This window comes from Camelina sativa, chromosome 12, assembly GCF_030686135.1.
Source record: "Camelina sativa cultivar CO46 ecotype springtype chromosome 12, ASM3068613v1".
Taxonomy (NCBI): domain Eukaryota; kingdom Viridiplantae; phylum Streptophyta; class Magnoliopsida; order Brassicales; family Brassicaceae; genus Camelina; species Camelina sativa.
The window spans coordinates 31,994,202-32,008,895 of NC_141891.1; the positions used below are offsets into that span (position 1 = coordinate 31,994,202).

At 31.8% G+C, this 14,694-nt stretch overlaps 1 protein-coding gene across 1 annotated transcript; it reads left to right on the top strand.

Annotated features, from left to right (window-relative positions):
* Positions 1–4,676: 4,676 nt before the first annotated feature.
* LOC147932877 (uncharacterized) lies at positions 4,677–6,476 on the top strand. Its single transcript, XM_087477209.1, has 2 exons — positions 4,677–5,470; positions 5,513–6,476. Exons 1-2 carry the CDS (start codon positions 4,677–4,679, stop codon positions 6,474–6,476), a joined length of 1,758 nt encoding a protein of 585 aa, XP_087333335.1.
* The last annotated feature ends 8,218 nt before the right edge of the window (positions 6,477–14,694 follow it).

The following is a 14,694-nucleotide window of genomic DNA, read 5'->3' on the forward strand; positions in this document are numbered from 1 at the left end:
ACATATTGTGGATTTTAAAATCCAAAAACAAATCATTAAATGAATAACATGGGATTTTAATAAGTATTTGTAAATCATAGAACCAATAACACATAATTTTGATAAGTATTTTAAAGTCAATGACTGAATAACACATGATTTTTGTATGGATTTCCAAATCCATTAAAATCATAGAACCTTAATTCTTAATAAATATAGATATATATATATTCATAAATAAAAATAAAATGACAACAAATTAGGGGATATCATGATGTGTGATTATTAATATATATCTAAGTATGTAAACTAATTAATTTCAACATTTAGTGTGATTATTCATTAAAAATGGAAATTTTGATAACCGAATAAGAATATATGTTCTAATTGTACATTCATCTATGTGCTACTAAAAAGGAATGAGACAATAACCCTTATCATTATAAATAAATTTAGTACCCAAAAAAACATAATATATTTAAAATAATTGATTATTAGATTATGCAAAATTGTTATAGTTACTCGATTAACCATATATATAAATTTGATTTTTAAAGCACACAAAAATATATATATTGCCATAAATTGTAACATTTTATAAATATTTTATTTACCACGTTCACATATTTCACGGGTGAAATGTATTCTTACACGAATACGTTGATTTTGGAATTTCATTAATTTTTTCATAATAGTTTTTTGGTAATAATCCATCATTTATAGAAAATATTAACAAACCGACTAACTCAAAAAAATTAAATAGCCTAATCAAAAATATCAAATAAATAAATTAGATTATCTTCAGAAAATTTAGTTTAGAATCCGATTGTTACTAACATATAATAAAATTAAATAATTAAACTATCGAGTAATTTAGTATATGTTGTTATGGTTACATAAGAAACATACAAAATTGTTATGATTACAAAATAAAACATAAGAGATATGAATTTTATTTTAAAACCACATAAAAGACATGTTGCAATAAATAGTAACATTTTATCAATATTTTCATTATATTCAAAGATTTCACGGGTGAAACGTATTTTTTACACAAAAATCGCAGTTTTGAATAAATAAATAAAAAAACTTTAGTTACATAACTTACATATTATGTTTGACACAAACAGATATTGGTTTTAGGATAATAATTTTACTTATAATAATTTTCTTTAAATCATTTTTCCCGCATAAGTTAATCATTATCTTATCTTCATCTTGAGTAAATCAAAACAAATATAGAAAAATATTATCGATCCATTGCTAGACCTATTTATTGTTGGGACATTCTCAAAAATGCCCCCTTTTCCATGTTGACCATTTTTAAAACTACCTCTTTTTATGAACAAAATGACCAAATTACCTTTTCTTTGAATGACATAAGAATATACAATCACCAAAATCAAAAATATTTCCGGCCAAAAACGAAAAATTTTCCCGCCAAAATCGAAAATTTTTCCCATCAAAATTTTTTTTCCACCAAAATTTTTGAAATTTATACCTTATAAAAACATTGTAAACGCTTTTAAAAACGTTTAAAAACCTTGTAAAAGCGTTTACAAGGTGTTTAAAAACCTTTTGAAAACCTTTTAAAAACCTTATAAAAACCTTGTAAAAGCGTTTACAAGTGTTTTAAGAACCTTTTAAAACTTTTTAAAATTCTTTTAAAAATCTTGTAAAAGCGTTTACAAGGTATTTATAAGGTTTTTACCTTATATAACCTTTTAAAAACCTTGTAAATGTTTTATGGCCAGAAAATTCTTTTTTGCCGAAAATTTTGATATTTGTCAAAAAAAATTTGGCGGAAATTTGTTTTGAAACTTTTTTTAGCGGGAAAATATGTCGGAAAAATATTTTGCAGGAAATTTTTTTTTATTGAATAAAATATTTTTTATCTAACAGTAAAATGGTTATTAAAAATTAAAGGAGGACAAAAATAAAAATGGCCAAAAAAAATATTTTTGAAAAAGTATATATCAAAAAAAATATTTTTAACAAATTCTCTTTATTGTTAAACAAACTTATTAGGTTTGGGTAGTTCGATCCAAAACCAATAAAATCCTACACTTGTATGTCTAAAAACCAAGAAAATAAACCTACAACAACGTAAAATCACATTCCAAAATTCAGAAGAGAACCAAATAAACTAGAAATAATAATAAAAAAAACAAGGAAGAGACTAATAAACTTATTAAAGAAACACGACACAACCCAAACGAGGAAGCTCCTCATAAGGTCAAAGGAACATCCCAACCATACACGAACACCGGCTGACCGAGGTTTTGGAAACTTTCTATTTCCGATAAGTAGATTCCATCTTCCCTAGCTTCCCATACGTTTCCATTGTCAACTTTAAACACTTGGTGATGTTTGAAGTTAGGTCCTTGCCATAGTTGACACCAGAAGAACTCCTCATAATCACAATCAACCAGCAAATTGTAGGATCCTGTTGGATGCACCCTATGATATCCCATATCTTGGTCCGTGGATTTGCAATGGACTATGAGGTCGTTTTTCTTGTGAAGTAAGTTCCTGATCCATGTTGACTGTGGGTATGATAATGCTGTGTTACTCATCGTGGTAAGGCCAAAGGCGAAAACAAAAAGGAGAAACGATAGACGATTCATCGATATCATCTCTGTCTGTTGAACTAGTGAGTCTAGTGATATAGAATGTTGGAAGGTTTTCTCACTATTTATTTATAATAATAAACAATAACTAACTTTAGGGTTATGACTTATCTGAGAACTGAGTTGCAATGTTTTTTAGTCTAGCCCTTGAGCCTAAATAACAAATTTATTTTATTGTTAGTTTTTTTTCTCGACCATTGTAAGTTGTTGAGGCAAAAATCAGTTAGTGTAATTTTCTTCTCGATAAATAATTCCTTATATTTATTTTTACATGGATATATACAAATAATTGAGTTGGTTAACTCGGATATATATTAGAATCCTATTTGATTTAAGATTCGCAACGAGCACAAAGTCATATGGTTTTTGTTTAGCTTTTTTCTTTTATAAAACTATTTTTTTTTTTATAAAACTAAAATTTGTTTTATTAAGATTTACTATTTTTTCTTCTTTTTATATTCACCCGATCTAAACGAACCTTTATTCTAGGTTAGGGTAGTTCGATCCAAAACCAACAAAATCCAATACTTGTATGTTGGAAAACTAATGCAAACTCTCCCAAGTTCACGTGGGAGAAGACAACTTAAAATCAAATTCCAAACTTCATAAGAGAATCAAAAACTAGCTAGATAAAAGAAAACAAAAACAATGAAGAGACTAATAAGCATAAAGAGATACAAGTGTAAGATCCCAACGAGGAAGCTCTTGACAAGGTCAAAGGAACATCCCAACCATAGAAAAACACAGGCTGACCGAGATTTCCGTATTCTTCTATCTGCGCTAAGTAGATTCCGTCTTCCCTAGCTTCCCATACGTTCCTATTGTCAACTGCAAACACTTGGTGATGCTTAAACTTAGGTCCTTGCCATAGATGACACCAAAAAAACTCGTCTTCATCAGCATCAACAAGCATATGGTAGGATCCAGTTGGATGCACCCTATGGTATCCCATATCTCGGTTCGTGGATTTGCAATGGACAATGAGATCGTTCTTTTCATGAAGTTGGTTTCTGATCCACACGGAATTTGAGTCTGATAAGGCTGTGTTACTCATCATGGTAAGGCCAAAAGCGAAAACAAAAAGGAGAAACGTTAGACGATTCATCGATATCATCTCCATGTGTTGAACGATTTAATTTTATAGAAGGTTCACCTCTGTCTATTTATAATATAAGTACGTACTATATTCATAGTCTCAAAGGTAATATATAAAAGAAAACCATTAGGGTTATGAGACTGGCAAATTGCAATTTTTTAGAACTTATTAATATTTAAATTACGTGGCCACAAAAATTTAAAAGGTTGAGGATAATTACAGTCAGCCATAACAAGTTATCAAATTTCTCAAGAAAAAAAAAAGCCTAAAAAATATTGAAAACGGAAATTACATCGGAGAATCGGTTTTCTATCCATAACCAAACCAGAAATTAAATAATAAACCCGTTTTCTCCAGTGGTAACGGGAAACCAAAAGGAAAAAAAAAACGAAACCAGCGTACGTGTACATAACATATCGGTGATCCAGAAACTATGAATTATGTTTCGAACTCTTCATCAATACCTACTATTTACACACTTTACATTCTTTCATGGGTCGTAGAAATGAGCATCGTCTTCACGCTCGGTTACTCTGAACATCTAATATCATGATGAAATTTCGTCACAGGTTTGGTTTGTTGCAACTGTGTGTATAATAAATTAATATTATGTTGGTTTAAGCTTGAAGAGAACCTAAAATAGAAAGAGCAGAGCATTCCTAATCGAATTATGATTAGTGAATGGATAAGGATCAAAGCTTATTTGGTGTTATCTAGGATATTGGTGTTTCCTAGTTGAAATAGGTTTTGGTTTTACTATATATATGTATATCGAGTTATGGCATTAACATATAGAGTTTGAGAGATTGAGATTGAGAGATTGTAAGAGAGAGCTTAGAGTTTTGAGATATTTTCTTTAAGCTATTAAGAGAGTTATTCTTAAAACAGTCTTGTGTTCTTAAATCTTTGCTAATTCTATATTTGGTATCAGAGCCTGAAAAGAAGATCAGGAATCTGTGAGAATAGAAAAGATGTCAGGAGACGGAAGTACAGACACTAAGGATAAACAAATTGCGGTCGCAGGAGATAAACCAAAAGAAGGAGGAGCGTCATCTTCAATCTCATGCCCTATGCTCAGTTCTACCAACTACACGGTTTGGGCAATAAAGATGAGCTATGTTCTTAAAGTCAACAAGGTCTGGGAGGTGATCGAAGCAGAGTCATCCGATGGTGACAAGAATAATCTGGCCATAGCTTTGATCCTGCAATCCATACCAGAGGCACTAATTCTGCAGGTCGGAGGTTTGAGTATAGCAAAGAAAGTCTGGGATACGATTCAAACTCGACATGTAGGAGCAGAGAGGGTCAAAGAGGCTCGACTACAAACCTTGATGGCTGAATTTGACAGGCTCAAGATGAAGGAAACAGAGAAGATTGATGACTTTGCAGAGAAGATCTCTCAGATTTCTTCGAAAACTGCTTCTCTTGGAGAAACTATAGAGGAATCAAAACTTGTTATAAAGTTTTTGAAGAGTCTCCCAAGGAAGAAGTTTATTTACATGGTTGCTTCGCTTGAACAAGTATTAGACCTTAATACTGTAAGTTTCGAGGACATTGTTGGTAGGCTAAAGGCTTATGAGGAGCGCATCTCTGAGGAAGAAGATGCAGAGGAAGATCAAAGTAAGCTGATGTACACTAACTTTGAACCACAAAATCGAGAGTATAACAGAGACTATAGAGGAAGAGGACGTGGTGGAAGAAATTTCAGAGGACGAGGACGTGGCCGTAATAGTTGGAGGGATTCATCTCAAGTCACTTGTTTCAGGTGTGACAAGATAGGTCATTTTGCTTCATAATGTCCAGATAGGCTGCTTAAACTTGGACTAGCAGAACACAAGGAGACTGAACATAAAGACACTGAGGAAGCAGATCATCTCATGATGCATGAAGTTGTTTATTTGAACGAAGAACGCTGCATACCGAGTAAGTTTGAAGCAAATACTGTTGGAAGTAATGTGTGGTTTCTTGATAACGGTGCAAGCAATCATATGACTGGAGACCAGAGATACTTTGATAAACTCGATCGTTCAGTTACAGGTAAGGTAAGATTCAGAGATGACTCGAAGATTGATATCAAAGGGAAAGGGACAATTGCTTTCATTGACTCATACGGGAAGACAAGAGTGATGTCGGAGGTGTATTTTATCCCTAGTCTACGAACCAATATCATAAGCCTAGGACAGGCTACAGAGGCTGGTTGTGAAATACGATTGAAAGGAGAACATCTTACAATGTGCGATCCAGAAGGAAACTTGCTCGTTAAAACAGAGAGAACAAAGAATCGGCTGTATAAGGTAAACATGGGACTAACAAACAAAGCTTGTTTGAACTTCACGACTGCAAGTGAATCAAGTAGGTGGCATGCCAGAATGGGACATATTAACTATGTCACCTTGTCGAACATGTTTACTAATGAACTTGTGATAGGTGGTCCGAACAAATCTCTTGAAAAGGAGAATTGCAGTTCATGTTTACTTGGAAAACAACCTACTCAGGTTTTTCCAAATGCAACTGTCTTTCGAGCAACAAAGAAGCTGGAACTAATACATGGAGATCTCTGTGGCCCCATAACACCATCTACAAGTGCTGGAAATAGATACATATTTGTCCTTATAGATGATTTTTCAAGATATATGTGGACTGTTCTACTAAAGGAGAAAAGTGAGGCATTACAGAAGTTTAAAAAATTCAAGGCTATGGTTGAAAAGGAAACAGGAGAAAAGATACAAACATTTAGAACTGATAGAGGAGGAGAGTTTGTATCTCTTTAGTTTAATAGTTTTTGTGAAGACTTTGGAATTACTCGACACTTGACAGCTCCTTATACACCGCAGCAGAACGGGGTTGTGGAACGACGTAACAGGACACTCATGGAGATGGCGAGAAGTATTCTTAAGCACATGAAGATGCCTAATTACTTATGGGGGGAGGCTGTAAGACACTCCACTTACATGTTGAACAGAGTTGTGACAAGGTCGCTTAAGGATCAAACTCCATATGAATGCTACCGAGGAAGAAAACCAGCAGTTGGACATGTTAGAGTTTTTGGGTGCATTGCTTATGCCAAGACAGAGAAAGCTCACTTGAAGAAGTTAGACGATAGAACTCCAGTTCTTGTCCATCTGGGAACTGAACCGGGTTCCAAGGCTTATCGATTGCTTGATGCAGAAACGAGGAAAATTATTGTTAGCCGTGATGTTGTTTTTGAAGAAAACAAGAGCTGGAACTGGAGTAGGAACAATCTCAGTGATGGAGGAGATGAGAACTTCGAGTTTACTATTGATGGTATGAGTAGTCAAAATCAAGAGGAGAGTGCAATAAGCGAGTCACCAAAGCAATCTCTGGTAAGAAACAACTCTGATAGCGAGGAAACCGGAGAGGATGAGCAATCTGATGAAGTTTCTGATAGCGAGACCAGACACATAGAAGACTCACCTGCAGTAATATCTGAAATTGCAGAGAAAAGGCATCGTACTAAACCAAAGTACTTAGAAGACTATGTCTGTTTTCAACTTGCAGTGGAAGAAGGAGAATTGGCTTTGCTCTGTTTAAACAATGAGCCAAGGAATTATGAAGAAGCAAGAGAGTCTATTGAATGGAGACGAGCCTGCGAGGAAGAGATAGAGTCAATCGAAAGGTTCAAAACTTGGGATCTTGTAGACTTACCTATAGGAGCAAAGCCGATTGGTTTGAAGTGGGTATTCAAAATCAAAAGAAACTTGGATGGGAGCATCAACAAGTATAAGGCTCGATTAGTGGCTAAGGGTTATGTCCAAAAATATGGTGTTGACTTTGAAGAAGTGTTTGCTCCAGTTGCAAGGATCGAAACAATCAGGCTTCTTATCAGTCTTGCTGCATCTTATGGTTGGGAGATACATCATCTTGATGTCAAGACAGCTTTTCTCCATGGTGAACTCAAGGAGATTGTACATGTCAGTCAACCAGAAGGATTTATCAAGAAAGGTGAAGAGAGAAAGGTGTATAAGCTCAACAAAGCTTTATATGGACTAAGGCAGGCTCCTAGAGCATGGAACAACAAACAAAACCAGATACTTATGGAATTTGGTTTTGTTAAATGCTCAAAGGAACCCTCTGTTTATAGGAAGAGCTCAGGTCATAATCTCTTGGTTGTGGGAGTGTATGTAGATGACTTGTTTGTCACAGGAACAAGTTTGGAGATCATCGTGAGGTTTAAGGAGGAGATGTCATCTATGTTTGACATGAGTGATCTCGGCAAACTGTCATATTATCTCGGAATCAAGGTAGAACAGCATCAAAAGGGAATAACACTTAATCAATCAAGTTATGCATTGAAGATTCTGGAGGAAGCTGGTTTACAAAACTACAACTTAGTTCACACTCCGATGGAAACAGAGTTGACACTTTCGAAAGCAGAGAAGGAGAAGGAGATCAACGCAACAATTTATCGGAAAAGGGTTGGTTGTCTGAGATATTTACTTCATACTAGGCCTGATCTTGCGTATTGTGTTGGGATATTAAGCAGGTACATGCAGAGTCCACGAGAATCACATGGTGCAGCGTTAAAACAGTGTTTAAGATACTTAAGAGGAACAGTCGGATTGGGTTTGTCCTATGAAAGATCAAGAGTGCCTAAGCTGATCGGTTACAGTGACTCTAGTCACAGTGGTGATCCCATTGATGGAAGAAGCACTTATGGTCACATTTTCTATTTTGGAAAGGGACCGATCACATGGTGCTCAAGGAAACAGGATGTTGTGGCTTTGTCTTCGTGTGAGGCAGAGTTTATGGCAGGAACTGAAGCTGCGAAGCAAGCAATCTGGTTGCAGGACTTGTTAATTGAGATTACTGGGAGTTCTCTTGAAAGAGTCATCATTCACATTGATAATGAATCTGCTATTGCCTTAACAAGAAATCCAGTTTTTCATGGACGCAGTAAACACATTCATCGACGGTATCATTTTATAAGAGAGTGTGTGGAAAACGGACAAGTCGAAGTGGAGCATGTTGCAGGCACTGAACAGAAAGCGGATATACTCACAAAAGCTTTGGGATGAACCAAGTTCCAGGAGATGAGAGAGTTCATAGGAGTTAAGGATTTAGCAGCATTGGAGTTCAAGCTTAAGGAGGAGTATGTTGGTTTAAGCTTGAAGAGAACCTAAAATAGAAAGAGCAGAGCATTCCTAATCGAGTTATGATTAGTGAATGGATAAGGATCAAAGCTTATTTGGTGTTATCTAGGATATTGGTGTTTCCTAGTTGAAATAGGTTTTGGTTTTACTATATATATGTATGTCAAGTTATGGCATTAACATATAGAGTTTGAGAGATTGAGATTGAGAGATTGTAAGAGAGAGCTTAGAGTTTTGAGATATTTTCTTTAAGCTATTAAGAGAGTTATTCTTAAAACAGTCTTGTGTTCTTAAATCTTTGCTAATCTATATATATAAAGTTAACTTTGCTCACTTCTCCTTCCTCCACATCAGCTTCCACCTAATCATTGTTTTGCATAAAAAATATTATTTTTAATATTCATTTATTTCATATTTACTATTTATAATTAATAATAGTAAAAATAAAGAAAAAATGAATTAACTAAAATTAATTAAATTTAAAATAGTTTAAATAATAATATAATATTTTAGTAAATAATAAAATTAATAATTATCTAAAAATGAATTAAGTAAAATAAATGAAAATTTTAAAATATTAAAAATAATACTATAAATTTGTTTTAGTAATAATGTTATTATTAAAATTATAACCAAAAATGATTATATTCCAAAATTTAGAATGGGTTAATGAGTTTTAGAATGTAAGTAAGAATTTAATGCATGGTGGGGTAAAAAAACAAGTTATGTAATTGTATTTATAGAAATCTAAACATGTGCAGGAGGTAAGTCCATTTGCAGAAGACACCATCACACCCGAGATCGAGTCCCGGTTCTTATGAATGTAGGAATTTGGCTAATGGGCCGGCCAGTTGTGGCCCAATGGTTGACAAAAAAAAAATCTAAACATGTAAATAAAATTGAAGTGAAACATTAGTTTCTAAGAAACATATACCATAAAGATTTATTATTAAATTTTACTTATAAGATAGAAAATATTAATTACTTAACTTAACTTAAATTAAAAGTTTTGATCTAAAACAAAGACATTGTAAGAGGCACACTTTTTTTTGGAAAACATATGAAAAAGAATTTTGAAAAGATAATCTATCTAAAAAACAAAATCAATGGTCAGGAAATATAGAAAAAATGATATGTAAGGCGTTACAAAAAGTGGCATGTGATTTGTGTAGCATATCTCATAACGTATATTATCAACTGGAGCTACAATTTTATAACATGATACAAAACATATATAACAAATATAACATATATATATATATATATATTATCAAATGCTTTTAACCCAAAACATTGGCAAAAACAACATATTTAAAGTACACTATGTTTTTTTTAGAAGACGAAGTTGGGGTTGCATCACAAAATTAACATCTGCAAATAACATATGAGATTGTAGAAAAATATGTAACTTGGATTAGTGAATAGATATTCATTATGGGGTTTAAACATTTCATCATTTAAGCATTCTTGACTTAGTCGGAAATTCTATTATGGCAGATGATGCATTTGGACAACCTCATTGTAGCGACATAACACTAAAATTGTTCCTGAAACTTTGTATATTCGCATTTAATGTAGGATATCGATATGTTGAAATTGTCTCTATAATTAGGTCAATGATCGACATTGACGTTAGAACTTTTAAAATTATGTTTTCATGAGATATGAATATGGAATGAATTCTTTTAAAGATAAAAGGTCACAAGATTGTCGACAATATTATTGCGACAGTAGACAATATATGTTATATATAGATTAGTAAAATAAGTACGGCACTTATATATATTTATCTTTTAATCTTCAAATTATATTCATATTTAATGATTCTTACTGATATAAATTTTAACTAAAATCCCACGTAAAATCGCAAATAAATATAACAAATAAATATTATCTTCAAAAATATAGGGGGATTTTTAAAAATACCCCTTTTTCTATGTCACTTTTCAAAAATACCATTTCATAATGTCTATTTTCAAAAATACCCCTTTTCAATATATAAAATGACAAAATTATAAATCCTAAACCCCAAATACTAAATTTTATCCCTTAAAAACTATACCCTAAATGTAAATTGGGAACCCAAACCTAAAAAAAAATTCTAAAAATTAATTTAACATGGTGTAATTGTGTAAAAAAGGGCAAAAATGAAAATGTATAAAATAATGGACATTTTTGAAAATGGATATGCCAAAAAGGGTATTTCTAACAAATTGTCAAAAATATATATGTTGTATATCACTGAGTAAAGTAAGTTTAGTATTTATATAAATTTATACTCAAAAGTTGGAAAGATTATATTTGAGCTTAACAATTTCTATTGATAAGAAATATTTAAAATTAAAATCCCGCGCGTGCGCGCGGGTACAAATTCTAGTTCTATATATTATCCATTTTAGTATTATCCTATAGAGACACTATAATATTAAAAAACGTTTAAGACATCTCTCTTGAATATTGCCAATAAAGATGCTCTAAGTATCGATCATACCCCCAAAATATTGTGTTTTTCTTGCTTGAGTGTGTTCTTGGCTCTAGTCCTTCATTGCCTTTCAAGATTGAGTCAATCTTCTCGATATCGGATCTTTAGGCTCCTCACTGATCACTGTGAAGAAAGATGCCACATTGAAAAGATGGGAAGAGACTTTTAGTAATATGTAAATGGGCTTCCACGATTAATAGGCTATCACGCCTTCGGCTCACACCATTTTTGCCTCACAAAACATGCTTGACAGATTTCACTTGTGGCGATCCAACCACAGTTGAGCTTCAAGAGAAAAAAATCCGTACATCATGTGTGAAGGATGCCAATGGGAAAAAAAAATTGTATGTTTTGCTGACTCGTATGTTTTCAAACAATTCTTTTCAATCCACGAGTATGTTTTGCTGACTCGTTTATTATGGAGCTAAACTTTCTGGTTAATATTTTCCATGAGGCTTGAGCGTCACCTGTGACCATGGTGACTATCTTAACTTTCTTAGTTGAACTATTTGGTCTTTTGGGCTCGTTCTAATAGTGTTTGGACTGTACAAGAATTTGAATAGCTCAAAACCCTTTGTGTTCCTTTTTCTCTTTGGGATTTGAATCACACTACCATCTTTTCTTCGTATCGAAAGGATATCTCATATACAACTCTAAGATCAACTTTGATAGAAAACCGACTAATCTCAATTATGTATAAAGTGTTGTTACGCAATGTCGAACTTAAATTTGTTGATCAACAAATGGAGGTTTTATATATGTACAAAATGAATCGAAAACAGAACTGGATTCTATAATACGTGTAATGTTGATTTTAACTACAACCACAAGCTTGAAACTAACTAACGAGTACTGATGCCTCCAAACTTGTATGATTCCTAGTAGTCTAGCGAGGATATGCAATTACGAACCGCTTTCTTCATGACGTGAATTATGAGACATGAATCATGATGATGTACCCGCTGATGCCATCTTAGACCATTGTTCTCCTTTCAAATATGATAGATCGACGTTTGAAACACCATCCCAATAGGCCAATATAAGTGTCCACATAATTAAGACAATAGAACTTGTGGCTGACAAGGTAATATCGAGAATATCACACACCAATCTAAGGTAAACGCTGCGCACCCATAAAACAACTACTAAAATCTGCCTATACTTTCCCCAGTTAATACAATACGTCGGTAAATTTTAAAAAAATATTTCTATATGGACACACATTTTTCATTTGTTGAACTTGGAAATATTACTAATCTAAGAAAGAAAGAAAAAAAATCATCATTTAGGACGCAGATTAAGAAAATAAAGTCTCCAAGTTCACTTGGTAAAATTTTCCAATACAACTAAGTATCAAATTCCCAAAATTCATAAAAGAAAATAAAATTTGTAAACAAAACTAGATAAATAAAACAAAAACAAGGAAGTGACTAATAAGCTTAAAGAGATACAACTCGATCCCAATGAGGAAGCTCTGGACAGAGGAACATCCCAACCATACACAAAAACTGACTGCTCGAGATCTCGGAAATCTTCAATATGTGATAAGTAGATTCCGTCTTCTTTAGCTTCCCATACGTTTCCATAGTAAACATTAGAAACATGGTGGTGCTTGAAATCAGGTCCTTGCCATAGATGACACCAAAACCGCTCACCATATAAATTGTTACCAAATTGTAGGAACCTGTTGGATGCACTCTATGGTATCCCATATCTTGTTTCGTGGATTTGCAATGGACTATGAGATCATTCTTTTCATGAAGAAGGTTTCTGATCCACACGGAATTTGAGTATGTTAAGGCTGTGCTACTACTCCTCATAGTAAGGCCTAAGGCGAAAACAAAAAAGAGAAACGATAAACAATTTATCGATATCATCTTTGTACGTTAATGGTCGATCGATTTTTTTGAAGTGATAGATTTTGTTATAAAGGTTTAGTTTGCTCTGTCTCTTTATAATAAAAAAAAATACTAACAATAATTATTAGGATTAAACTACAAGTAAATTTAAAAGATACGATTATTGTTATAAAACGAGCGTAAATGCTATAAAACGAGTAATGTTGATTTTAGCCATACCACGAGCTTAAAACTAATGACGAAATGAGACCTTTAAATTAAACTTGTGTGATCCATTGTTGGACGAACCTTATTTTAATTTCGGATAATTCATCGGAAATTAACAAAGCCCGAACTTGCATGTTGAATCGTAATAAATTAATCTAAGAAAATAAAATCCAAGTTCACTTGGGAGATACCGAGGGAAAAAAAATTCCAGCACAACTAAAAATAAAATTTCCAAAATTCATAAAAGAATATAGATTTTATTAACTAAAACTAGATAAAACAAAAAAATCAATTAATAGAAAATTTTAATTAAGATTAATTAATTAATTAATTAAACAAATATAATTAATTAAAAAACGCTGACAGATAAAATGAAAAAAATCTATTCAAATCAAAGCTAATTGTACTTGATAAAAAATAAAAAAAGTTTAACAGGTAAGATTTTAAAAAAATACAGATAGTTATTAATTAAAAAATTATTTTCTCTCTCTAATAAATTATGGACGAAAATTATTAAGTATTTATTATAAAATATAAACCAATTAAAATTTCAAAAACTAAGATTTTATATTCATATAGACAATAAAATTATTTTTAATAACTAGATTTGAAAGATATTATTAAGATTTCAAATTATGATTCTCCTATCATATTTCTTTTATTTTATTTAAAAATTGTTTGGAATTTTCATATAATAAATATGAAAAAAAGTTTTTTGCATATGTTGTGATTTGAATTTTTAAAAACGAAGATTTATTACTCTTTTTTTAGTGTAAAAGATATATTACTCAATCTATGGAAAGAAATTGTTTATTTAAATTTTCACATTGGAAGGTTGGTAAAACTAAATTTATATAGTTGATAAGTAAATAAATTTTATTTGCTCATAATTATAATATTAAAATTACTACTTCATATTTCACAAAATATTGATGCAAATACAACAAATAAACAATATAAAACTGTAATATACATCAAAAATAAAATATTATAATATTCTAAAATAATTAGTATTAAAAAGACATATATAGACTTATAGAACAATTAAAAAGAAATATTATCTCAAACGAAATAATTTTTAAAATAATATAACAATAATTTTATTATTATTTTATAACTAGATGAGGACCCGCCCGATGTGCGGGTACAAAATTTTATAAATTAAATTAAATTTAAGAAAAATAAAATTTGTTGTATGTTTTTTATAAACTTTATTTTTGTTAAAATACACTAATTTATATCGATTTACAAATCTTTTATGTATGTTACTATTAAAAGTGTTTTTTTATACACCTAAATATACTCTATGTTACAAATATATTCTTTATCA

What these genes read in the sequence shown, in the direction of transcription:
- LOC147932877 (XM_087477209.1), top strand. Translation starts at nt 4,677, where the DNA reads ATGTCAGGAGACGGAAGTACAGACACTAAGGATAAACAAATTGCGGTC. An exon ending in TCTCAAGTCACTTGTTTCAG is followed by an intron (nt 5,471 to 5,512) that starts GTGTGACAAGAT and finishes ATGTCCAGATAG; the next exon opens with GCTGCTTAAACTTGGACTAG.